The 26604-nt window shown below is 43.1% G+C and overlaps 2 protein-coding genes across 9 annotated transcripts in view; one reads left to right on the forward strand and one right to left on the reverse strand.

Moving 5' to 3' along the window:
- The window catches only part of LOC136713254 (rho GTPase-activating protein 17), a 57009-nt gene extending 44746 nt beyond the window's left edge, over positions 1-12263 (reverse strand). For all 8 annotated transcript variants that reach the window (XR_010804925.1, XR_010804924.1, XR_010804923.1 and 5 more), the window contains exon 1: positions 11787-12263. Coding sequence is in view for 5 of the 8 variants with exons in the window: in XM_066690322.1 (XP_066546419.1) it covers positions 11787-11839 (53 nt within the window). In the remaining 3 variants the exon portion in view is untranslated. The remainder of the gene's footprint in view (positions 1-11786) is intronic.
- Positions 12264-13645: 1382 nt separating this feature from the next.
- lcmt1 (leucine carboxyl methyltransferase 1) lies at positions 13646-24072 on the forward strand. Its single transcript, XM_066689167.1, has 11 exons — positions 13646-14046; positions 14459-14550; positions 15599-15720; positions 16467-16543; positions 18210-18271; positions 18609-18711; positions 20298-20418; positions 21111-21212; positions 21905-21996; positions 23448-23545; positions 23872-24072. Exons 1-11 carry the CDS (start codon positions 13961-13963, stop codon positions 23892-23894), a joined length of 978 nt encoding a protein of 325 aa, XP_066545264.1. The 5' UTR covers positions 13646-13960; the 3' UTR covers positions 23895-24072.
- Positions 24073-26604: the final 2532 nt, after the last annotated feature.

Genomic DNA, 26604 nt, shown 5'->3' on the forward strand with positions numbered 1-26604 from the left:
ACGGGCTACCTGATAGCACTGGGTTAATGGCACATCATCCGCCACATTCAATTACACAGACTAAGTGCTAAATTGCTGCAGCCGGCAGCCACTCTGCAGTTTCTTCAGATTCCAGATCAATAGAGAATTAGCCGTGATTTGAGCATAATGTGCCTAGGTACTGGGCCTGATCGAGCTCTGAACTGCGCTCATGACTCACTTGTCTGGACTCTATTTCTCATATTTGCACATGGCGCCCATGCCGGCGAATTAGTGGGTGTGTAAATAGTGGCTCGTCGTTACAACTCCCCGTCAACATTCGGCTCAATCAACTGGAATCAACTGGGTTTCTCTAGGTGGAATCAGTGCTCAACACACTCTGAAATCGGAGTAATTTCATGAACAATGCTTCAAAAAATAAAACAAGCTCCAAATCCATATTGTTTCAAATTAAGCATGTTGGTAAGAACTATATATATTCACATGCTTTTCCAATTACTGATAACCTAACATGTGTCGCTGGTATTCACACATTATTAGCACTGATAAAAATCATCTATTCTGTTATTGAAAGAGAAACAAAATGTTTTCTTGCTGTAGGCAGATATTCTGACAGTTGGGGGCAAAAAACATGCTGCTCCAAAGAAATACATGATCTGGATGCTCAAGCTGTGTGTCCGTGATCTGCCCCTGGAGGGCAAACTGATAACCCTTGTACAGGTGATTACAATAGCTTTATTTAAAATACCAACATTGCAGCTCAGAGACTGTCAATGCAGTGTGAAATTGTGGGCTACTTACAGCTCATTGGGGGAGGATTAATACCCTGGTGTCCATTACTGACTCTGTCTAGACCTGGCCCAACAAATAATCAATTGTACAGTTTAAATAATATTGTTAAAAATTAATGTTACCGAAACTTACACATGACATTTTAAAGTTTTCCTCTCAGCTATAACCACTAAAGCCAGAAATGTTTGATTAAGTTCTACCTTCAAAGTCACTACAAAGAGAAACACCCAAGTTGCAACTGCAATTGTGAATTAATTATAAAAGTATTTGTTTTAATGCATGTCCCATAAAACATTTCTTCTAACACAATGAACATGTCTAGTCTTGAATGATCCTAAGGTCTGCATCAACATGGATGAGGAGTTTGTTCCACAGGGGCCATTCAGAACAGAATCTGTCGATCAAAAATAGTTTTGCTTGCTCTTTGTGGTTTGGTGCAAGGAAGCATCACTGTAGCAAGTGACATCAGACAGACTGTTGCCTGGAGGACACGCCCCCTGTACTATTGCACGCTGACATTGTTAAAGTGGAGCACGACTCCTTGGAGTATCATAATCCAACAGAATTTATAAAATCTCTGAATTACCAGCACCTTAACAACTGGAAGATATTGTTACATTGATCCACTTAAGTCAATAAATAGTTCTGACACTGTAGCTATTCAAACTTAAAAACCCATTGGGATGGGAACAAAACAAAAAAAAATCTAGTTGTGTTATTGTAACTAGGCAACCTAGTGACATACTATATAAGGCAATTATTTGTCTGATACTCGTTAAAAATTGCATTTGGGTTTACGGTGCTAGGGTGTAAATGAAAGAGTACACCACTGTTTCTAACGGATCCCCAGCCTTGGTGCCTTCCTGCACTGTATAATGACAGGAGGGGTCTTTGGCTGTGATCTTCTGCAACAAAGACCATAGCTGCTCACAAAACACAGAAACCAGCCAGCAGTGGGCTAACACTCGCAAAAGGGGCCCCTGGTCCCCCCATCAGCCAGGGGAAACGGCTCTCTGCTTTTTGCATTAAAATCCCTGATTTACTGTTCACTAAATAAATTGAAGAAATTAGGAGTGTTCCGGTCTCTCTTCCGAGAAAACCTGGAATACATTTCAACAAAATATTTCAGCAGTAGCTTCTGGTTAAACCCTCACAAATCCCCAGGACACCAAGTGCAAAAAGAGTTTTATCTCCGAGTCTCAACGTCTCTGTACGCCAGTATAACAGTTCTAGAAATACGTGGGTGTGCAAACGAGGGAAAACCATGTATTTCAAAACTAGAACAGAAGGTATTTTTAGTTTAATTGCACAATTAGTTTAAAGGTAACCATACATGGAAAACATGTGGAATCAGTACCTGGTAGTGCTTTCACTTCTGTGTCTGGCTCATCACAAGGAACAGTCTCAAGACGATTAAAATAGAAATGTAGCTATATTTGCAGCAGGATGAAAGTTAAACACGGTCTGGTTTTACATTCACTTTTTTCACTGTAGGAACAGAGATTCAGGCCACACTCTGCATTCAAAAGCCAATAACGGCTCAAACTAGGAAAAGCTTCCACGGGGAAAGTTGAGATTATTGTGTAGGATAACAGAAAATTAACAGAAAAGCTTTTGAAGCACAATTCGGCACACCAAGGCCTTATTTCCTCCAACCGCACCCCAAAATGGAAATATTCTGGGAGCTTGTTGGAGAGATTATCAAGCAGGATGTCGTCAAGACATTCGATTCAAAAGAGCAGTCCTGCCATCGTTCCTCACAGCGTTCGATCACAACGGGGTGGAGGAAGGGAGCCAGGGCTGCATTGTGCTGAAGTGGGCACACAAACACAGGGACAGAGAGAGAGGAGAGCGAGGCCCATTCAAGTCAGCGCACCTTGTGTAAAAGCCTACGGTGCTACATCAGATGAGCTGCAGCACTCGTTATTCTATTATTGGGGTATTCAGAAGAAAGGTGACAAGTGAGGTGGTCAGTTTGGCTCATTTTGCTGTTTTTAGCCAGTGACTTCTGATGCTTATTTCATGATTGTGATTGTGGTTTTGAAGAAAGCCAGGATGTGATAATATGGTTCTATACTAAAAGGTTCCACAGTGGGTATGGAAGACTGCACTGAAAAGCGTTTCAAGACTTTGGGAAAGCAGTCAGTCCTGAACATAAATTCTGACTTTGCTCCGACACCTGTATTGTTACCATGCAGGGCCACGGATGTGAATTCCTAATGCTAACAGGCAAAAGCTGGTTGGTTCTACTAAAGCTACAGTAAGAGTTATTTTTAGTGTTGCGTTATAGACAAGGAAGCCAGATTTGAGACATCGTCTGGTTTTGCAAAGGGAGCTGTCCTGGCAAATGGGCTTTCATTTTTAATTTCAGGAAGAGTACAATGAACAAGGTGTCAAATCACAAAGGCAGCAAAGAACACAAAAACACTCTTCCTCCAGAAGCTGCAGAAGGATCTGTTCAATACTTTTATAAATGAATACACCCAAAAACTAATATTATTTCTGTATACTGCTAATTAATCAAAAGTATGGAGACTAGTTTCCCATCAGCAGTTATAGATTCTACCAGATTACATGCTATGTAGAGTTTTCCTTTTTAAACCACCATGTAATTACGGAGAATCAGTATACAGTAGTGCAATGATGGTATTGACTCCTAACCTCTACCACCACAATAATGCATCATGTCACAAAGCTGCGATTGTGACACAGTGGGTCAAGGTGAAAAGCAGTGAAAACATTGCAAGTATCTGCTGAGAGTCCCCGACCTCAAATCCCATAGAACACCTGTGGGATGACCTGGAGAAGCAAATCAGGAATAGACTGCAGAGACCCAGTCCATTCAATCCAATACAAACTATAAAAGCATATAAAGAAAAGCCCAAAAGTTACAAAACATAAATTCACATCGTCAGGAAATATGTTTTTTCATCAAAAGAAAAGGAAAGGAAAATTAGTGTGAAAAAAGAAAGAAAAAAAAGTGCCTAGCAGGCCAAAACGCACACTATTCTTTGTTTTGCCAATGGATGAAAACCAGCACCACTTATGTGGCTGGACATAAACTCTTTATTGTTGTGTGCCGTTCTTAAATAAGATTAGCTGTGAGGTTTAGGTATTTCGGTATCTTGCCGGCTTTTCAGCATGTGCCAGGGTTCTGCTTTGCACGGTTTGATCTGGTGTGTGGAATATGAACAGGAGTGAGGCCTGGTCAAGAATCGAGATTAACTGTGCTTGTTATCAGGTGTAACTGAATCCTGCATTGGGAATCCAAGTCTGAGGTGGGTGTGCGTGTAGGGGGGGGGGGGCAGACTGGTACTAGGTGGTACGCTGATGCTCCCCATTACCCACAGTGCACTGCAATTGCTGCTGGCCACATTCCACATTGTGCAGGGTCTGCTACTGAACTGCTGACTCAAACAGCCCCTCTTCCCTGGCCTGTACTGTATTGCATGTACTGTACAGAGGCCTACTTGTGCGATTATTATTTTTTGTATTTTATTTATATTTAATTGGTTGAAATTGCCATTAGCTCGGATTGCTCCCAAATAAGCACTGCACTATGTATTGCATTTTACTAACTTATTATGCCACCCCTAAGACCTCCTACTCCAGCAGAAATTTCAGGAGTTGAAGTGTGACCTTGACAGTTAAAAGAAAAGCACTTATCTCAGGCTGTATCAATTTGTTCTATCGATTCCTTTGGTGATTTTGAGAAGGAGGGGTTTTAGAGAGGAGGTATACTATCACTGTCTATTTTTCTGTACAGGATTTATTATGATTAGGGTTTTTCATTTAAACTCAGGTTGGGGTACTGTTTCTGTGGAGCTTATGGTACAGCATAGATATAGCATTTCTGGAAAAGATTGCCAAAGTGTTAATGGATATTTCCTCCCCTCCTGCCCCCCGGCCCCATAGCAGACTAATGGGTTTAACACATTGTGCTTCCTGTTCAGTGCAATCTCCTCACAAAACCCTCTACTCTGCAGTCTTTCATTCTCCCAAGGCTGTGGCTCTGTGCCTCACTCATGTAAACATGGGGGAGTCCTGTAGCTCAAGATTGTGGTAGTGAGGTAGAGGTGGCAGATAATTCAGGAAAAATACAATGAAATAAAGATTGCACTTCCAAAACGATTTAAGACAGGGATTGCTGCACTGCCACATTTTGGATTGCTTAGTTGTTGTGTGCATCTTCTCTCAGTAAGGCAGCAGCGATACATGTATGAACTGCTATGCTGTGTTGATTGATTGGTATTAACAAGCACTGATTATATGTCCGCACCCAAGCTTACAAGCACAGGAGTTTTGTTCTGAGCTCTGAGCACACAGTTTTCCACACTTCCTTCATTTGCAACAGACACAGAGAGAGAGAGAGAGAGAGAGAGAGACAGACAGACAGACACAGACAGAGCCCACTTCCCTTGAATCTGTACCAACTGCTTTGTTGTGAAACAGACATGTTTTCCCCCTCAATCCCAATTAACATAAATAAACAGTGATAAAATAACAGATTCTACCAATTATCATTATTCAAGTCATTAAGTGGTACGGCACAAATCAACAACTCTATGCTCCAAGTGTCTTATCTGTATTTCACTGGCTGAATAATAATCGTACCAGCCTTCTTGCATGTTCTCAAAATATATCATCAAAAGTGTATGGGGGGGGGGGAAGAAAAGAGAAACAAGATTTAGCAAAATTAGGCTACAATCATGAAACTGTGCTTCTGAGAACCGCTATGTAAGCATTCAGTGTTTATAGAACAGCAGTAGTCAACAGCTGGAAATATCTCATGACTTCTACATTCGAATCATAGTATGAAAACCCTCTTCCTGAAAAAAAAAAAAAAAAAAAAAAATTAAAACAGCACACCCAGGGTAGCGAAACAACAATGCAGAGAGGGAAGTGTGCTCTGCAGATAGTGCAGCCTGAAGGGTATTTCAGACTGCGAGTTTCTGCAAGACCAGTATATATTTGCATGGAAAGTCATGGGAGTGTGTTAGGTATGCAAGAGTCTGCAGAGATAGCTGAAGCTGCTGATCAGAAGTTTAACTTAAAAGGATACCCTCATATTGGATAGCCTGCATTTACTACACATTGATGCAAGGGCTGAGCAATCATCATACGAAACACTGTATATTGGCTGTATTAAATTATAATTTTGGATCTCTACAGCAAAACAATATATTACTGTTACTGAAAGATTTTTTTTAAGCTCTTGTCATGTGGGATCAATGTAATGTATTTATTCATATATTGTAAGGTGGGGAAAGGGGCAGTCCTCTCTTGGCTGCTGATGTTTATGAAGCAGCTCAAAATCTTTACGAAGAAAACAAAAACAGAAAGTCACCTTGGCAGGAGAATGGGGCATGGGGAGAGGGGAGAGGGGGCAGCAGAGAGATTTGGTAAAGGGCTAGGCCTTTTCCGTTATTCTTAATTTATTTAAAGGAACAAATTCATCAGATATCTCTAATCCAGCTCTCTTTATATGCGGGGGCAGCACTACGTTTCCATTTATGTATTAAACAAACCGCAAATTCCCAGACTTTTTTTGGCCTGCTAACTTGACGACACCCCGTTCTCAGGTTACGGTCACCTGATATTCCTAAACTAATGATGTCAAAAGCAGCCACCCTCACCGGTCTCCCCCTCAGTGTGTCCGAGAGCTGGTCCGTAGTCTAGCCAGTGATAATGACACCCTCTCTTGCAGACATAAGGGGTCATTAATATCTCTGCCCTTTTATTTAGACGTTTCCCGTTTAAACGTAGCCGTCAGTTTGCTGGTCACTGGCTCCTCCCTGCAGACTGAACGTGCCCCTAGGCCTCAGTGACATTGAGGGGAGCTTTTTCCATGTATCGCACACAATCAATACGAAACAGCACTATGGTTTCATTCCTCAACAATGCAGGCTGTTGTTTTAAATCTGTGCTTCACAATTCAGACACTGTAGCAGTTCTGCTGAATCAGGACTTATGTTTGTGTTTGCTTCCAAAAACAGAACATTAAGCTTTTACAATTTTGTTTCCTAATCCAGTGCAATGCCAAACAGAGAGCATTTAGTATTTAGAGCCTCATTCTACCTTGTTTTCTTATATCCCTGTTATTTATTCTCTATAAATGCTGATAATGCTCTCTACCTGGCCTGCCTTTTACTTTTTCTCTCTCCATCATTTCCTCTCCTGCTGCCTCCTTTCCCCATTCTACCATCTCTTTTCCACTCTCCCTCCCTACCAGCCCTTTCCTATCCCTCCCTCCTTCCTCCCTGATGCTTCACCTGCTTGGCAAGAGGAGCCTCTCACAGGAGCTGCACACCTCGGAAGCTGGGGTTGGGGTCGCTATGGCAACAGGCCAGGGATGCCATGTGGTGACAAGTGTTCAGTCCTGCCACAGCAAGTCATGTGACCCGTCACCTTCACTCTAACAGGAAAGCTCCAGTGACATAGTGGGTTGCTCAGCAAGTGTACACTGCCATGCTAAAACTATTCTCTTTGAAGCACTGCCAAATGGGAATTCATAGCAACAAGGGCCTTCCATCACCCCGCCCCCCCCACCTTCGCTGTACTGGATCTATAGTCAAAGGACATGTGTTTGTTATGAGGCACTATGCTTGGGGGGGAATGTTCAGAGAAAGGAGTGTATGGCAACCTAATGTTGACTGGTACAGTGCACCTCATAATCAAGAACATTTTAAAAGCTTGTTTCTGTTGCTGAGATGTATTGAATAGGGTTCTATTGCCTTTTCAGAGCAGGACTGAACACACAGCACGGCCTGCCTTCTTCCCCCTAATTCTTGGATAGTTTGTAGGCTGAGGGCTAAAGGGATCGTGGAGCAAAACAGAGCGTGGAGAGATTGTGACACTGGGATTAGAGTGGTGCTCCAATCCCAGTGTCACAATCTCTCCACGCTCGCACGATCTGAGTGGATCTGGTCTCGGGCTCTGGGTCTGGCTGTTGTTGGGAGTTTCTCTTCCATGCTATGGGGACGCAGGAATGCTCAAAACACAGCAGTGCTGTAATAGGAAGGGCTTTCACATTGCTGCTGAAACTAAACACTCTGCCAAGGAAAACCCCAAGGAAGGGAAACTGCTTATACAGACAATGGAGAATCAACAATCAGAGTGGACAGATAAGAGTCAAAAGCAATGTGGAAAAACCTCTTTCTATCAGGAAATGCACGGACGCACACATACCCATAGGTGTACTGGACATACTCCCTCATCCATGCCACAATTCCCTTCCCCTTAAAGATGTCAACAGCACATGACACACTGCTACAGTGTTAGAACACTGCTTTTTTAATCCACGTGTGATAACTGTACCATTGCAAAGGTAATGAATGGGCTTTCTCAAGCAAGTCAAATATCTTCATTCCACACCTTCATTCCCTTGACAGTCAAAGGTCACTGCTGGAGGGGGAGGATCAATCCCAGCATGGCAGTGGGAGAGTCCTGATCTCAGCATTCCTGGACTGCATCACAACACGCCACACACCCACCCTGTAGTTACAAGGATAAGGGGGCAGTGCAACAAAGTAACGCTGATCACTATAAGACAGCATTATTGTTGCCACACCATAAATAAAAAGGTATGTTCAGGCCTGCAGGTGGGCTGGTGTGGCCTGCAAGTTTGGCCTTTCAGGTGTGGCAGGTAGCTCCACCTGGGCTGTAAAACAAGGGCAGTCCAATGCAATCAGTGGTGTAACGCATCAGACCCTCTGCTCTGAAACACATGCACGTCAACTAAGAACGCGTGAACTTTTACCCTGTACTTCTTTGTCTGCACTGATTTGTGTGGGGTAGCTTAATCACTGGAGCATACTGCTGGAGAATGACATATTAACCAAACAAACAAACAAACTACAGACACAGTTATTCTTCTGGCTGACTTCCAGGTCAATAGAGAGACCAGAACTGAAAAGGTATTCCAGGAATTTAAGTGGAGGCACAGTCAGCAATGGAGACACGAGGAGAGAGGGCGAGCGAGACAGGAGAGCATGTAACCAATACTTCACAGCACTTACAAGGATCTTACAGGTGCATCAGCTACAGCTTGATTATTTCTGAAAGCTAATAACAAGCCCACAGGAGTATAGAAGAGTAGTCTGTCCTTGCTCTTAACATTTTATTTTATCTTATGATATCTGTTTTAGTAGTTAGAGACACAGACTGCCACACAAGCAGACAGGACAGGATGGACATGGATCACAGCATCAGAGGAGGCCCATCTCTTGCTTGGCAGGAAGTACTTTTATACACCGTAATGAAGGGCAGAGACCTACAAATATGTTGTAACACAGCAACGCCTCAGGTGAAAGGAAGTGATGCAATCCGTGCTGATAACATTCTAGAACTCCCTTGTTCGTCCCTAAATCACCCTGTAATAGTCAAAGGCTCACACTTCCAAAAAACTTTGTAACATGACATGCCACAAGTCAAGATACTTGGGGGGGGTGGGATTGTCAAGAGGGGGGTTGCTATGGATTTCTCCAATGTTCGGGAGGGCTGCAATTATTGGCCAAACTGTAAAACCGTGGGAAATCTATTACACAGCATGAGACTTCTGAGAAGATAGTCAGATAATTGTATTTAAATATACAAACAAACAAACGTGTACATTTAAATTACATCTAAAACACTGGCAGTAATAAATCGCAATGATGATAGGACTCAAAAGTGATATTTCCGAACATTGTACATAACTATCATTGATCAAAAGACACGAGGATAACTATAGTAACTGAAACAGATTCTTCAGCAATGCGGGTGGAATAAAAAGATCTGCAAAGCACCACTAGAAACACTGCTGAGCTTTGCAAGAGCTTTACAGCAGAAGGAAGAAAATACTCTCATTTCCATAGTGTTTAAATAGAAAGAGGTTTAATTTGCATTACATACAGTTTGAATTGAAAACCCCAAGAGAGAACCATTTTGGCATCTGTTTTTTTTGTTTGTTTTTTTAAAGACAAAAAAAAAAAAGCTTATATCCCCCAATTATAAGCATTTCATTCTCATTAGGTAAACTTTACTCAGAACTGTGGGTCTGGGATTAGAAGATGGAGGTGGGACAGGAGAGGTGGGACAGGAGAGGTGGGTGGGTTGTTATCCTGAGTCTGCTTATCTGCATTGTGTTTCCCTTCCAGGCCTGGGTCAGAGGACTCCATTCTGGCACAAGCTGCTGCTATTGTCCCAGGTATCTTGGGCATGGCAACCCAAACACTGAGGTATTGGCAGTGATGTAGTGTAATAACACAGGTGGAATGCACCATAGTTGTCTACTTTATTGGCCTGGGTTAACACTGTGAGGACAGGCAGCGAGTTTCTGTTCAGATTTAGGACACTGGTCATTCTGCCAATTTCCACTGCAAATCATTGACATCCAACATTCCCTGTTGTATCCATACAAATGCACTGTACATTTAGTATTGATGAGGCTTTACTGTAGGCCCTACTCCTTGGATCATGTAAATCAATGTGTAACAATGATGCATTGTATGAAAACAGGCAGTGAAATGCAAAATGTAGGTATATATATATATATATATATATATATATAGATTTATGAGGCTCCAGATTCCAACTTGTAAACTACAAACTGGGATTTGTACCAGGGGGTTATTTACATAAACAAAAGGCATCATTATTTCTCACAGCTGCTATAAGAGTGTTGGCCATTCTTAGTTTGTCCGTTTGCATTGTTGTTTGTTCGGGTTCAATTCTAAAGAAGATTGAGATCAATGACTGCTCCTCTTGGGCCCTTAACTGACGTAACCTCAAGGTTTTAACTAAACAAATAGCAGCCCTTGTATGTATGCAGAGCTGGCCTTAATTTAGTGCAGGTATTGTATGCAGTGAATTGCTTTGGTAAACTATGATTGAGGGCACTTACACAAGGACATTCAAATCCAGTCTACCTCAGGACCTAGCCTTGTTGGTCATTAAAACAGACAGTGCATGATATGCTTAATAAATCATAACACAGGTTCAGGGAGGCCCAGATTGACCTTGGCTTGACCTTGGCTGATGACACCATCTCTCATGTAGTTCAGTACTGCAGCTAGAGGTCTTATATGAAACCTCATACAGGAATCCCAATGAAGATAGAGAAGAGCTGCAAGCACACTTTTCACTATCCTGGCTTCCATGTTGAAGACTATTACAACTTAGTGTCTCTCTCTCTCTATGTATACACACATTAGATAAAAGACTGTGATGCCATTCAATACGGACTATGAAGGAACACCACTTTTGATTTACAAGCTGCATGTTTGTCCAACAAATACTCAAATACAAGAAGTAGGTAGCGATGTCAGTACTATGTCACTAAAACTATAGGATACTGCTCAATGCAAATTTGCATCTCAAAGCTACTAATTACAGTGTCGTCATACAAGTCCTACAACATTCCCATAGGATTTCATTTCTCCAGAGCCGGGACAACCCACCCGAGCTCACCGCTGTGCAGTTCCCACGGCTCCAGCAGCTGTCAAAGCCCTGCCTGCGCTCTCGATTGTTCTTGTGGCGCAGATTTTCGCAGTTCTGCGCAGATCTGCGGGATTCCACCGATACCATTGGGGGAGCAGCGCAGATCCGCGAAAACCTGCGCTACACGAACACCACAGTCGACATTTCTACAATCACCCAAGAGAAGGCCACCTACAACAGCAATCGGACACAAAAGTAGTATCTCCTCAAACCAAAGCAAACACTACGGCCGTGCAAATGCAAAATACCAAGGAAAGAAAAACAAAACTATCTTTAATTGTATATGTGGGCCAAACTGTCCATCTAACTAAGCAGTCGGGTTGCAACGTCGCCCCATCTCACGCAGTGCTCATTGAAACGCACACGAACAGAACTTCCCATTCTGGTCACCATTATTAATCATCACGCCCGACCACTCAAACCCGAGGCAACAAACTGCGACAGAGACAGACACGGCAAAACACGCCGAACCACCACCATCCGGGCAGTGAGTCCCCCCACCAAAAAAACTCGTAAAACACTGTAGTTGTACTTGCCTGCCAACTGTTTGGTTGGCGAGTTGTTTCATCCGATTGAACTGTTTCTTCATCTTGCCTGCTTTTCCCAGTTTGCCCTGTCCGCCGCCGTCTCCACGTCGGGTTCAAACCCGATCTAAACAGGCGGACAAGCCGACGGAAAGGGTCCTGCAATGCTCTTCAACAGACGGCAGGCCGGGCGTCGCTGTGTGTCATGGTCGTGTCCCGCTGCCGAGGCTCCAGGTGCCCGTCGTTGCGGTTGCGCGTCTGTTTGGCGCACAATCGCTACTTTGTAACCACAGCCGCGCACTCCGCTCCGGCGCTGCCGCGCTACTTCACGCAGCTCTGGGTTGCTTGTGAGGCTGAACAGGGAGCCGCTGCTAACACACCTTAACTTCATCGAGCACCGAGCCGATCATAGCGGGCTGGACTGCAGGAAGTGCATGTACTATCCACTTCCCTGTACTGAACAGGCTGGCTGACATGTGATATAGTTGTGGAGACAAGTCTGCGCTGCGCCAATGTGCTGCGGATGAGCGGCGCTTATGAATATGCAACAGAAAGAGGGGGGGGGGGGGGATCTGCATATGTTAATTAAAAACGTCTTGCATTAGCTTAACTCTAAAGATGCATCACTATATAAAAAAAAAAGACTATGCACAAACAAATTGGATCATGCAAAAGTTTACCATCCATTTCCAAAGCACGTTTTGGTAGTAAACTCAGTAAACTCAGTTACTCCCATGACTGCCATAGGGATTGCCATTGCTCCACACAAAAAGAGAAAACATACCACGATGGTGGGTCGTGTATCCGCATTCACAAGGAAGGGTACAAGTGGGGGAAATGCAAGAAAATGTTTCCTGAATGTGGTACGGGCGATACAGCAACATTTTAAAAAGTGAATAGGTATCGTTTTTAAAGTCCAAGGCTAAACCTTTCCTCACCAGAACTCAACTGTTTTCAATTCTGCATCCAATTAAATCGTAGCCTTGGGTGGCTATGATGGGGGAGAACTGAGCAACTGAGAAAACTGGTGGAAATTGCACGGCTTGCTTGCAAATGCAACCGTGGAAATAAGATTGCGGAAAATGTTGCATAGCGCCGAGATTTAGACATTGAAGTGGTTGTGTTAATTGGTGCACAAACAAGATTTACCTGGCTGAAGGCGGAATCTTAGTTTTGTATTTAATAAAAGAGAAACAGGAATGTGACCGATGGGTGACCTTGCAGAAGGGCTTGTTTTTCCACATGGTGATCACCCTTCACACAGACACTTAGAGAGATTTGGTACGACATGACATGCATCTTTCACTGTTTAGTACTTTATAATACTTAAAAAAGCTTAACTATATTGACAATAACAGCAAATACCTGTATAACTAATTTGAGCTGTCACGTCTAGGCAGTGCGTGGTCAAAGCGCCCCCCCCAGTGTTTAGATATAGTGCAACGCTATTCAATAAGAAGTAAACTGATCTAATAATAGTAACACACATGAACCAGCGAACTGCGCACGTCAACTTTAAGTTTAGAGATATTTGCTCTAGGTTTTGGTTGCATTGTATACCTTCTTTTTATGTTGATTTAGTTGTGTTAATAAAAATAGTATCACACCACTCGTTGTGCCAGTGTTAAATACACAAGTCACAAAAAACTAATTTAAAAAAGTTGTGAAACGACCAGAAAAAAAAACATGTAATATACTTATGCTTCAATATATTAACTATTTTCTGGTTTCATTGACAGCGGATTGAACCAGTTCCCTGTATGCATGTGCAGCGGGCGTGCGTTATAGGCGTGGCTTACGTCTGCACCTCAGCCAATCAAACCACGCGAAAGTCCTGCGGTAGCCAATGGAAGTCCTCCTTGTTGGAACAACAGCAGAAGCGGATATTGGAGACGGAAACCGGGATTGCTGCACTGTACTGTACTGTACATGCCAAACATGGATGAACTTCAGTGCGACGCCAAGCCCTAACGAGCACCTGTCATTTTATTTCTGTATTGATCTTCTAAGTCCTGTTAAGAGCAGCTTTAAAGTGTAGACACGGTGCCAACAATTATGAAAAGCCATCGCTAGGCATTTTTATTTAAAGGGATCCGATGAGAGGCGTCTGAGTGGTATTATATTTCAACCAAGGGAGATTTTTTTTTTTAAGCGAGTAGCGGTTCAATGGTTATTGTGTGTAAATAATGGCCACCCGAAAGGCTTTCACAGACTCCGACACGGCCGACGAAGCAGTTCGTACTACATGCGATGATGCCTCAGTCTGTAAAAGGTAATTTATCTTTTCTTTGCAACAGTCCTGGCAGTTACAAAGCCGCGCATGTGCGCCAGCAATCATTTGAGAAATACATTGCCTTATTCTGATCGGTGTTTCCTCGTTGTTGTACAACGTGAATAAAGTCATTCAGCTTTTCGGTAGTTGTAAACGGATAATAACCTTTCTGTTTGAATAATGAACAGCAGGGAGTCATACACGTATAACTTCATATCAGTTAACATGCACTACCACCCCCATAGACGGCTATTTGTTCTGCATATTGTTATTTAAAATGATGTTGCTCCCCTGTACTGTGGTGTATTTGTAAACAATGGTAGTGATGGTAAAACCACGATAGTCGCCTTGGATAAAGACATCTGCTGAATAACTGTTGCAGATGATTTTTGTGAAACCCTTTCTTCTCCAGGTTTGCAACCAGTAAAGGCTATTGGAAAGACCCGTACATCCAGTACTTTGTGAGGCAGACTGGTGAACGGAAGGCCCCTGAGATCAACAGAGGCAAGTCAGTGCACAGCCGCAACTACATTTCCCATTCTCCCTGAATGACCAGGGATGCACATGCTGTTGGCAGTGGGTCTGGAGATGTCCGTGCACATTCATGCATTTTGCTACTTGGTATCTTCCAGGTTGTCACAGGATATGTCAGGGGAGTGAAGAACAATGGGTTCATGCGAAGTGCATTACTGTGGTGTGCAGATGATGTAGCCAGTGATGATACCCACTTCATTCAATTGCTGTAGAGAGTGGGCTTTAAAGTCTCAGAGGCAAAATGTTCACAGGCACTTCTGCTGATACCTCTGTAAAATGTCATATTGTCTACGTGGGCAGCTCTGCACCCTCCAGCAATATGCAACACAGACACTGATGTCAGTTGATAGAATAGCAGTGCATGAAGACCTGCGAGTTTGGTGTGTCTGAGTGTCATGGTCTTTTGCTGCCACATAGTGGTAGCCAGTGGAATCGCATAGGAGTGACACTGAACTTTGCCTGGGTATAGGCTGGCTGCACTTTTAAGCATGCGGCAATATAAATAAGACTTCCATTGCAAAGCAGTTTGAGCCAGTTCACTTTTTATAACTGACCAGATCCAGTATTTCATCCGGTACCGGCTGCCTAATATTTTGTGTGTCTTTGGCTAGAGAAATACTGCACGGAGCAAGTTAGATGCTGTGTTGAATCATGCTTTCACAGACCTAGGTTATCTATAGTCCTGGAGTAACCCAACAAAAATAACATTGAGTAGTTCAAGACTAGTGCTAATCTGGGTCTGTGAAACCACCCCTTCATGTTGTATTAAAATGGGTAATTGTATCGGGGTGTCTGCAAAGAAATAATAATACATAATAATACAAATAATAATAATAATTATAAGTGTAGTTTCAAAGTAGCTTACAGTAGAAGTGGATACAATTTCTATACAATGGGACTCTTATTTCCATGCCCAAAATAATCCCTGGTGTAAGTGTGTGTAAGAGTTAGGCACATGTTTTAAATTGCATCAGTACTAGCAGTTACCTGCCCTCTTCCTCTCCCCCTCTCCTCACAGGGTACTATGCCCGAGTGAGGGGCGTGAGTCACCTGCTGGATGCCTTCCTCCGACAGATGGCTTGCAACTGTCAGGTGATAAACCTGGGTGCGGGTTTGGACACCACCTTCTGGAGATTGAAGGTAACGCATGCTGAAGAGTAGGCACTGGGAAAGCCTTGATCCTGTTAGTCGGGCAGCCCCAAAATCATCAATTTAAAATGACTGGGAACACACTAATTGTGTGGAATAGTGCTTGGGCTCTTGACTCCTGAGTTAAGGGTTGTGGGTTCAATCCCAGGTGGGGGACACAGCTGTTGTACTCTTGAGCAAGGTACTAGACTGCTCCAGTAAAATCCCAGCTCTTTAAATTGGAAGATGTAAAATAATAAAATAATGTGATATATTGTAACAATTGTAAGTCACCCTGGATAAATACGTCTGCTAAGAAATATAAGACCCGTTAAGTAACCTCTGCTTTAGCTGCACTGTTTTGGCCTTTGATGCTGAATTGTTTTTGCCAGGGCTTATTTTATCATGCAGGAGATTAAAAGCAATACATCAATGTGTTGCTGTGGATTTGGGAGGATACACAGTGTTCTTTTGCTTGCTGTGTGTTTTTTAAGCATTTATAAATGCACATTTCCTCCAGCAGAAGAAAGGACCACTTTAGAAAACACCTCAGCAGGTTCATGGACAATTTGTTGCCATATTGAATTAAAATCTCCACCAAAAAATGTTGTTTTATCTGTTTGTAATTGCCAGAGTAATTTTAAATTTTAATTTATGGCACGTCACATTAGGTCTTTAATCCCATACATAAATCAGTTTGCCGTGTTCTGGTCCTGTGGAGTGAGTAAGAAATATTTTTTTGTATTGTTCATACACAGGACGAAAATCTCCTGCCTAAAAAATACTTTGAAGTTGACTTCCCGATGATCGTGGCGAGGAAGATCCACAATATCAAGTAAGGGCTGGTGTCATTTGCTGTCTTATAAAAACATACATAAACAGATGTCTCGCAGCGCTGTTTCTTCTCACATTAAAAGACTGCCTCCTTTTGTACGTTCCCAGCATTCCCTGTGTGCATCACTCCCTCACTCCATGAACTGTCTTTGCAGCAGCTCCTTCACTCAATCCAGTACAGGGGTGTGGATGGCCTCTTCCTCATGGCCAGCTCATCATTCCCTTACTCAAGCAATTCTAGGCCCAGATAAAAATGTAGCTCCTACATACATCTGTTCAGGTTGTCTGAACTCCTGAAATAGTGTATCAAGAATTAAAACCAATTCAGCATTTCATGTTTGGTGATCTTTTGAGTCTTGTGTCTTTTGCTTTTGATGCACAGTTTAGTGCAGAGTGGTGCCTGATGTCAGTCCATCACCCATATATGTAGTGCTACAATAGCTGAGCAGCAGCACATGTGCACCGACGCCAAGAAAAGGTAATAAAGATGCATATAGAGGTGTGAGTGAATAATTAATTTTAATCAGATGCCAAAACAATAACTGGTTTCAACAAATAGAGTCGTCTGTTCATTCGAATGGCTTTTTTTTTTTTTTTCCCCACTAACAGCAAAATGAGCAAATGCCTTAAATTCCAGTCAGGGCACTTGAACTCTCCCCGGTCTTGTAGTGCTCAAAGAGACCAGTAGAGGTAGTGGTCTTCTCTCTCTTTGTGAGCGCCGTATGTATGAAGTGTCGGTGGAGCTAGCGTTATGTAATCAATTATGTTATCTTTAAAGCATGATCCTTTTTCAGTTGGTAATTGTTCAGTTTATCTGGGCTGTCAGTGCCAGGTTACTGCTGGGACATAGGGTCGTAAAGGGGTAGAGCACACCCAAAGGCAAAGAATTGTGGTGTGCAAGAGACCCCTATATCTATCTAAAGTGTGGCCCAAAACTAGGGGTGAAGCTCCTTTGGTATTGTAGTTACATCTTTACTGCAACTAACCTGTTCTTCCCGGGAGACATGTAGCAGTTCAACACCTGCCAGGAGAGATGTCAGAAAAGACTTGTTCATATTAAAATGACATTAACATCAATATGCCCTCACTTTGCAAGCTCCAGCTATTTTGCTTAAAAACCCTTCAGTAGATGTAGGGTGTATTTATGTATTTATTTCAAAGAAGCTGACAATTTCACCTCAACGTGATCTTCACATTCCTGTAGCCGTGGAGACTGGAGACAGCAGTTTTTTTAGTCCATGGTGTCATTCTCCGTCTTGTGTATGTGTCTGCAATTACTCCCTCATGGATGACAAAAGCAGCCTTCAGCTATGGCAGATGACGCCTCAAGAGGGAGAAACAGTGACGCGCTCAGGAATGAGAAGGCTAGGGCGCTAGCTAATTGCATGCTTTTTATAGAAAAAGGGAAAAGGGATCTGCCGCAATGACCACAACAGCAGCAATAATGGAAACGCGGGATCAGGCTGGGTTGATTGTATTTCTGGGGGGGAGGTGTGTGTGCACCATGTGCTCCATTTCTTTCTGCACCCAGTAAACTGGCCAATTCGCTCTGGTGATGCGGTCAAGGTTTCAGAATGCACTGCCCTATTGGTAACTGGGTCACCAAAGCAAAAGCATAATTTTGTCTTTGAGATTCGGTGGTGATTACATTTCTCCCTTGTCTGCAGGACGAAACCTCCTTTGTCGAAACCCATTGTGGAAACCCACTCTACTGATGCCCTTCTGATTGGTAAGTAACCATATAACCTCTTAATTGAATAAAGATTGCATTCAGTTTTGAAATCCACACCAATGGAAAGCTGTAGTGTCTTCTTATTTTATTTTATTTTGTAAATATTTTCCCAAGTGTGCTGTATTGCACCGTACCGTTGCATTTGCCATTCTACCGCTGTCAATGTGGCGATCCTCCTGCTTGGCATCGAAGCAGTCTGCTCTATGGACACGCGCATCCGAACATCTGCACGTTTAACCAGCCACAGAGTCCCCTCGTGTTAATATAATGACCAGATGTGAGGGCGGAGGGCAGTGGTCTCCCTCAGTGACGCGTGTGTCTGTGTGTGTGACAGATGGCCACAGTCTGGACTCGGACAGGTACTGCATCATCGGCGCAGATCTGCGGGACCTCCCAGGCCTGGAGGAGAAGCTCAAAGCCTTCCAGCTGAAGCCCGAGTGAGTCAATTCCACCTTTCCTGAGGGGCAACTCCCACCACACCTACACGACCCTGTCAGCATCCCTTCTCACTATAGAGGAATCCCGCCCCTGTCATTAATACATCCAGCCACCCTGAATACCCCCCTCCACAGCTGTGTGATAGATACCCTCTCTCCCATCAGTAACACACCATCCTCCCTATCAGTACCCCTCCCTTCTATTTCATGAAAATGCCCCCCCTCTCCTGACACTTAAACCCTTCAACCATCTTCAAAAATAGTAGTCTTTTGACTCATCCCTTGGTGTTTTTGTTAGGTCAGCTTATCTTATCTGAAGTACTTTTGAACCCACTCAAAACACACACACTCAAAAGGTTTTCCTCAAAACTCCATGCTCGTAACATAACTTTTTTTTTTTTTCATTCTGGAGATCAATATTTAATCTAGTATTAGAAATGCCTAATTGACCGTAGGCCAAGGGGCTGCTCGAGGCAGTCTGAACTTGTCTTTCAGGATTTCACTGTGACATGTAGATTGCACTGCTTTTAAAATAAACCTAGGAAATGAGTCAGTGGTTCCTTTGTGAAAATGGATCCTCCCTTGCGGATCCTGCTGCTGTGAAAAAAACCTTCTGTACCTCTCCAACAGACGGCTGCTCTGCTGCTTGACTATAACATTCAGACTTCTTGTGCAACTCCTAATTGCACTCCTGCAGGAATCTGATATCTTTATATTAATAATCTTTACTATTTGATAAACTAAAGGCAATAACCTAATAAACAATACACTGGCGTTAATACTAATACCTAATAGTAAATGCCTTTTTTATGATTTTTATTTTAGTTTTTATTGTGAAATACTGCTTAGTAGACCTTTTAGCCCAGAGTAGAACACATTTTCTTGTCTTTATCTTACAGATAAGATGCCAAGGATGTCTGCACTTCTGAGTACATTCAGCCTATGTGTTATCCAATTGAAAGGATAATTTTCCATCTAAGGGCAAATTGAGAAGTATAGATTGTAGCCCTTTATTCCACTGTGTTACTTTAGTGGACGGCCGCTGCTTCAGGGTTTACGAGATCACAAGGTGGCTTATTGGGCTGTATTAATGATTGAAAGAAGAGTATCTAAGGAATTCTCGCCACGTGATGGGCACTCGATAAAGCACAGGCGGGGCTGGAAGGAGGAGGGAGAACTGTTTGTAGCCATTCATACTGAAAGAGTTAAGATATTTCATCAAGCCATTCAATTGGGAACGTGGTGGTGGAGAACTCTGACTGGTTTTGCTCAAATGAGATGCATCTTAAATCTCTTTACTGTAACTGTGTTTTGAATTACCTAAGCAGTTTTTCACAATGGGAGCAGAGTTACCTCACCTGGGCATGGTTTTCATGGTATACCTATGCATAAGCACCTTGTATCTAACAGGGATACAAGGAGGCCCTTGTACTTGATGTTTTGGGCTCCGTCATAAATATCCCAGCCTCTTATGTCTTTGGTACAGTGTTCAAATCAAGCTCTGTTCTAATATTCTGGTTGTAGTTTCCCGTGGTATTTGAAGCCGCCCAGAATTTGGCTAATGCCAATCGCCCTCTTGTCTCCAGGCTGCCGACGCTGTTAGTCTCCGAGTGTGTGCTGGTGTACATGACCCCAGAGCAGTCTGCCACCCTGGCACGGTGGGCCGCCAACACCTTCCCCACTGCCATGTTCATCAACTATGAGCAGGTAGGCATGACCTAGCACTGCTGTGGTGCATCTAAAGTCTGTTCCCGAAGGAGGCTCATTTATACAGTTCAGACAAGGCACCATTTAAACTGGAAGTTGCCCCCTTGACTATCATAAGCAACATGGAGCACAAACCAGGGCGGGTCAGGGCCCGTATGGAAACATTTCTGGATTACCAGGATATTGTACTTTTGAGTTATAACTTAAAAAAAAGTGTATAAGCTATATCCCATCCAATTACCAATTTGCCTATTGTTAATGTACAATGTAGACTTCTCTTTCGTAACAAATGCATTCGTGCTCGCTGCTTCAGTTCTCATTGCGAGTCCACAGTGCAAACAAAAGACCTAGGAGGCAGAGCAAATACGGATCTCAGTTACAACACTGTCAGTTTACAGGTGCCAGGTAGGATGCAGGATCCTTTAACCCGCGAATCGAGTCTTCAGGTCACAGTTGGCCAAATGTGATCTGGTGATGATCTGTACTAGTGAGCTCAGCTTGCTCTTCAAAGGGCCCAACTTCCCACCTTCTTAACTTACAAGCAAGAGGTTCTTTTGATTTGGATTCTATTTCCAAAAGCCAAATGTTATTTTCAGCTATAGTGATGCTCCACGAGATGAAGGGCGGTTCTCGTGTTTTAATCGGCTGTGTAATACAAAGGTACAAAGTGTGATCCCTGTTCTGTGCCTTAGGTGAATATGGCAGACCGTTTTGGACAGGTGATGATCGAGAACTTGCAGCGGAGGCAGTGTAATCTGGCTGGAGTGGAGGTGTGCCGATCCCTGGACTCACAGGTACGTCAGTTGGTCCGGGGTGAGCCAGCGCTGACCACCGTGGGCCTCGGCTGCAGTAGGTAGGATAGAGTCGTTCCCAGCATACAAAGATACCTAGGTTGACTTGGAGTCTGTATTAAGTAAATATTGTATATCATGTTCTATATGGTTGCTGTGTGAATACAGTTTATCTGTTTAAGGAAGGCGGTGAGAGCGTGATAGTTATTTGAGGTGTGCTCATTTATCTGTCCGTCTTGTTTGCAACATTTAGAACTTTCCACGGTTGGGGTTCATCGGTGGTTGCTGTGGCCATCCCATTACAGTTACACAGATAACTTGCCCGTGTTGGCAACTGTGTTAGATCGTATTCTACCGAATTGTGCAGGTTTTGTCCGTGTGAGAGGATCCCCAAATTGCATATGCAAAATAATGCTTTCATGTTATCACACAAATGGAACAAGATATCATCTGTTGTATACTTGTGGGGAACTATGGTATCCTACAGGAGTGTTCAGAGCTTTTAAAACTGACAGAAAAATGCTGGCATCTTGGCCCCCAACACACACATTGGTTTTTTTTTATTCACAATAAAAGGAATTGGAAAATACATATACACTGCATAGCCCAGAGTTTCACAACAAGCCTCCTGTCACTATGTGTTCCAGCACTGCTGGGAGCTCTGCACTAACCTCTGTCTCCCTCTCCCACTTCAGAAAGACCGGTTCCTGACCACTGGTTGGGAGCGTGCGGATGCTCTGGACATGATGGCGGTGTATAGCGCCCTTCCCCAAGACGACGTGGCGAGGTACGGGCCTAGGCCAGCCCTGGGGCTGCACCGTCACACTCTTGACTGTAGTCGTCAAGGGTCAATGACACTTGTTCTTGTATTCCACTCCATATTTTAAAATTGTAATTAAGGAGTAGGGAAAAGAGGACGTGAATGTTCTGAGCAGTTTCTGACATCCACACTTTAATTATTGACTAGATAAGGGCTCAGTTGGGGCAGGTTAGGGGAATGGAATCATTTATGAGACCTGGCACAGAGAAAGCTTCTGGCTGCCAAATGTTATTGACCTTGTTATCCACAATCAACTTGACCTTGCGGTTCTAAAGGTGATTTGAGAAGAGCCTATTTCCAGACGTATCGTGATAGGACCACATGCCAGTCTGGCTTTTTCTCACTGCTGGGGTAATGAGGTGAGAAGCCCAGCGAGCTGTTCAGTTCTGCCAGGGCTCTTTCAAACCATGCTCAGAATCTTTTCTTTTTGAATCTGTTTTTCTTCTTTCTTCGCTGTAACCTGCTTTGCTCTTGTCCACCCAAAAAGGACACAGGCTATAAACCTTTGCTCTCATTCTGTTTACAGATCTGCCAGGAACAGTGTAGTGTGTTGACTATAGTATTTTTGTGGTAACTTGAATGAAATGCATCAGTGCTTAAAGTAGATTAGGCTAGTTGCTGTGGTACATGATGTAGGCAAAATTACACTATTTTCTATAGTTTTCTCACTATACATAGGATGAATAAAATGCAATTTTGGTATAAACAATCCTTCACTTTTGTTGCTTTTGCTCTCCAAGATTTCAAACAGTACTTCACCCTGATCATTCTCCTCGGGGATATAACCGCTGAAACGCCTCACTTCACATTCTCTGTGCTGGTGCCAAACTGATGCAACCCTTCCTGTTTTCTTAAGCTGAAAAACTTTTTGATGCTGGAAACAATGGATTACACTAGTCAGTCGCAGGCTTGGAAAAGGCTCTGGCACTCCATTGCTCTGTTAGTGTCGCAGCCCAGTTTTCCTCCTTTCCAGGACCTCGCCAGTCATTGTTGGGGTCAGTCAGGCCTGTGAAGATAGCCTACCCTGTCCGAAAAGACCTGGAGTGTGCCCCACAGTGTCTTGAGTGAGTGAGTGAGTGAAGTTCCCTCTCCCTCATAAGACATTTTCGTCTTAAAGGACATAGGGTCATATTAAAAAACTTACCATGACGTGAAGAAGAGATCTGTTTTTCCTAATGAACAAAAAAAGAAACTCCATTAAGTAGGAAACGGGTCACATACATTATCAGGGTTCTTATCAAGAGTTAACAAAAGCAAATTTGATGTTTCCTTTTATTGTCGACCATTGGGTGTGTGTGGAAAGTGGTAAGAACTTTTTATAGACATGCCTAGACCTTAATTATGGCTAGAGGCTATTGATTTTGATGGCCATTTTGGAGAACTGACTATTACATGCTCTGCCCTTGTCTCCATTGCAGGATCGAGCAGCTTGAGTTCCTGGATGAGAGGGAGCTTCTGCAACAGCTACTGCAACACTACAGCATCTGTTGGGCCACCAAAGATCAGCTCAAACTGGGTGAGGGCTTTAAGATCCACTGGAGCTGTAGAGAAAGGGGTGGGCAGTTGGACAGAATTAAATTAAATTCTACCTTCTTGATCTGGGGGCACACACTCAGACACACACAAGCTCTTTTGCCATGACTTCATATTCCTTGGCAGCTTTCCTGTTTGAGGTTTGTTGGATTGGCAGGCAGTGCAGCAGATATGGCAGATAAACCCCTATAGGGTATACGTTAGAGGAAACCACATGCAAGGTTAAGCTCTCAAGTTTCCATTACATTCATGTTACACTTCGGACGACATAATAACTTGTACTCTCCTCTTTGTTTTTTGTTCTTTTAGGTCTGTCTGGTGTTTCATTTTAAACAACCAAGGGGGGGAAATTGACAGTTTTTACATGTGTCCCAGATAAACCACTCAACATGCTCCTTCGTGCCATAAAATCCTGCGCTTGCTAATAGACCAGGACAATCCAGCCTCCTGCATTGTGGCCACTTTTGTCCACTGTGGTCCTTCTCCAATAAAACACCAGGAAAACATGAATTTTACTCTGATTTTAATTTTGGTTTTTAGGGTTTTTCGCCCCCAGAATGAGTGCTATAGTACTGCTGATCAGCTCATATGTTAAAAGTATTGTGTATTTTATATAAAAAGCATGACCGTGTTTCTCCCTACACTGAGGTTTGTCTTCAGATGTGGAGTCATTAAAGGTCAAATCCACACTTATACATACACCAATCAGCCATAACATGATGACCACCTGCCTAATATTGTGTAGGTCCCCCTTTTGCAGCCAAAACAGCCCTGACCCGTCGAGGCATGGACTCCACTAGACCTCTGAAGGTGTGCTGTGGTATCTGGCACCAAGACGTTAGCAGCAGATCCTTTAAGTCCTGTAAGTTGCGAGGTGGGGCCTCCATGGATCGGACTTGTTTGTCCAGCACATCCCACAGATGCTTGATTGGATTCAGATCTGGCGAATTTGGAGGCCAAGTCAACACCTTGAACTCGTGATTCATCAGACCAGGCCACCTTCTTCCATTGCTCCGTGGTCCAGTTCTGATGCTCACATACCCATTGTAGGTTCTTTCGGCAGTGGACAGGGGTCAGCATGGGCACCCTGACTGCTTTTCCTTCCTTGGACCACTTTTGATAGGTACTGACCACTGCAGACCGGGAACACCCCACAAGAGCTGCAGTTTTGGAGATGCTCTGACCCAGTCGGCTAGCCATCACAATTTGGCCCTTGTCAAAGTTGCTCAGATCCTTAGGCTTGATCATTTTTCCTGCTTCTAACACATCAACTTTGAGGACAAAATGTTCACTTGCTGCCTAATATATCCCACCCACTTACAGGTGCCATGATAACGAGATTATCAGTGTTATTCCCTTCACCTGTCAGTGGTCATAATGTTATGGCTGATCGGTGTGTATATATATATTATATTATATATATTTTACATACATATATACATACAGATGGGTGACAAATTAAAGGAAAAAAACAACGTAAAGTATCTCAGTAAGGTGTTGGGCACCACGAGCCGCCAGAACAGCTTCAATGCTCTTGGCACAGATTCTAAGAGTCTCTGGACTCTACTGGAGGGATGAACACCATTCTTCCAAAAGATATTCCCTCATTTGGTGTTTTGATGATGGTGGTGGAGAGCGCTGTCTAACATGTCGCTCCAAAATCTCCCATAGGTGTTCAACTGGGTTGAGATCTGGTGACTGCGAAGGCCATAGCATATGATTCACATAATTTTCATACTCATCAAACCATTCGGTGAGCCCTCGTGCCCTGTGGATGGGGGCATTGTCATCCTGGAAGAGACCACTCCCATCAGGATAGAAATGTTTCACCATAGGATAAAGGTGATCACTAAGAATAACTTTGTAATGATTTGCAGTAACCCATTAAGGCAGGGGTTCCTAATGTCTGGTGAGGGAGGGCCGATTTCCCGAGGTTACATGGGACATGGGTGGCTGCAGTACAAAATGAACCACCGATTTTAGTTCCTATACATTTCTGTTAGGGAACATTTATTAACTTTAATTGTTGTTTTATTATTTTCCCGCAAGTTACATGTACAATTTGTAATAGAAAATGTTAATGAAGTGTAAAAATACAGTAAATCGTCAGAAAAGGGGTGGTTGAAGGTTGGCTTTGGGGGTCCGCACCAAACATCCTCGAGAACCGCATTTGGTCCCCGGACCGCACTTTGGGAACTCCTGCTTTAAAGGGACAAGTGGGGGGAAAAAAAAAATGCCAGGAAAATGCCCCCCACAGCATAACAGAGACCTCCTCACTGTAGGGGTCAAGCAGTCAGACCTGTACTGTTCTCTTGGTGTCATTACACTACATTATATACATTCCACAGAGCATGATAGGATGTTAATTGCTTAATTGTATCATGCAGTACACCTGTTTCGAGGCATCTGCATTCGTTAAGTTCCTCCACTCATTTATTCAGGATTTTCTGTTAATTTGTCACCCCTCTGTGTGTGTGTGTGTGTGTGTGTGTGTGCATTCTTTATCTTATCAGGAAATTGCAATGTGTTCCAACACTTTGCATGTCTCCAGCAGGCCATAGACTAAAGTTAAAAGAAACAGTGGATCAATTCATTATATATCCCTTGACCTGGGCTGCACTCATTGGTAATAAACAAACATACTTTACAACCAATAATTCTAATAAAGTATACATAGTTATCCTCATAATCAGTCCATCTTAAAGTATGTCAGCCTTAAATACAGATATTGACTACAACCAAAACTTAAATCTCCAAATCAATCAATTCATAAATAACTCAGATTTTTTCATTATGGCTATTGGGTTCAAATGGATTCAATATGTATCCAAAAGCTTATATTTTTAATAACTAGTTAATTATATTACCACCTCTCTAACTGATGCCAAAACCTTTCCAAATCCTATGAATTTCAAACGTGCTGAAGCACCATGATTAAACTCTGTATAATGTCTATCTATGGCATAATGTTCTTCCTTATCGCTGATTTGTTCTGCAATTCAGATTTTGTGATTATTTTAGTTTGTCCTACATAAATGAGAC

The sequence above is a fragment of the Amia ocellicauda genome, chromosome 17, assembly GCF_036373705.1.
Source record: "Amia ocellicauda isolate fAmiCal2 chromosome 17, fAmiCal2.hap1, whole genome shotgun sequence".
Lineage (NCBI taxonomy): Eukaryota > Metazoa > Chordata > Actinopteri > Amiiformes > Amiidae > Amia > Amia ocellicauda.

Excerpts from the sequence above, each read along its gene's own strand:
- lcmt1 (XM_066689167.1), top strand. The coding sequence starts at position 13,961 with ATGGCCACCCGAAAGGCTTTCACAGACTCCGACACGGCCGACGAAGCA. Across the intron at positions 18,272-18,608 it reads TACTGATGCCCTTCTGATTG|ATGGCCACAGTCTGGACTCG; the intron begins GTAAGTAACCAT and ends TGTGTGTGACAG. Across the intron at positions 23,546-23,871 it reads CAAAGATCAGCTCAAACTGG|GTCTGTCTGGTGTTTCATTT; the intron begins GTGAGGGCTTTA and ends TTGTTCTTTTAG.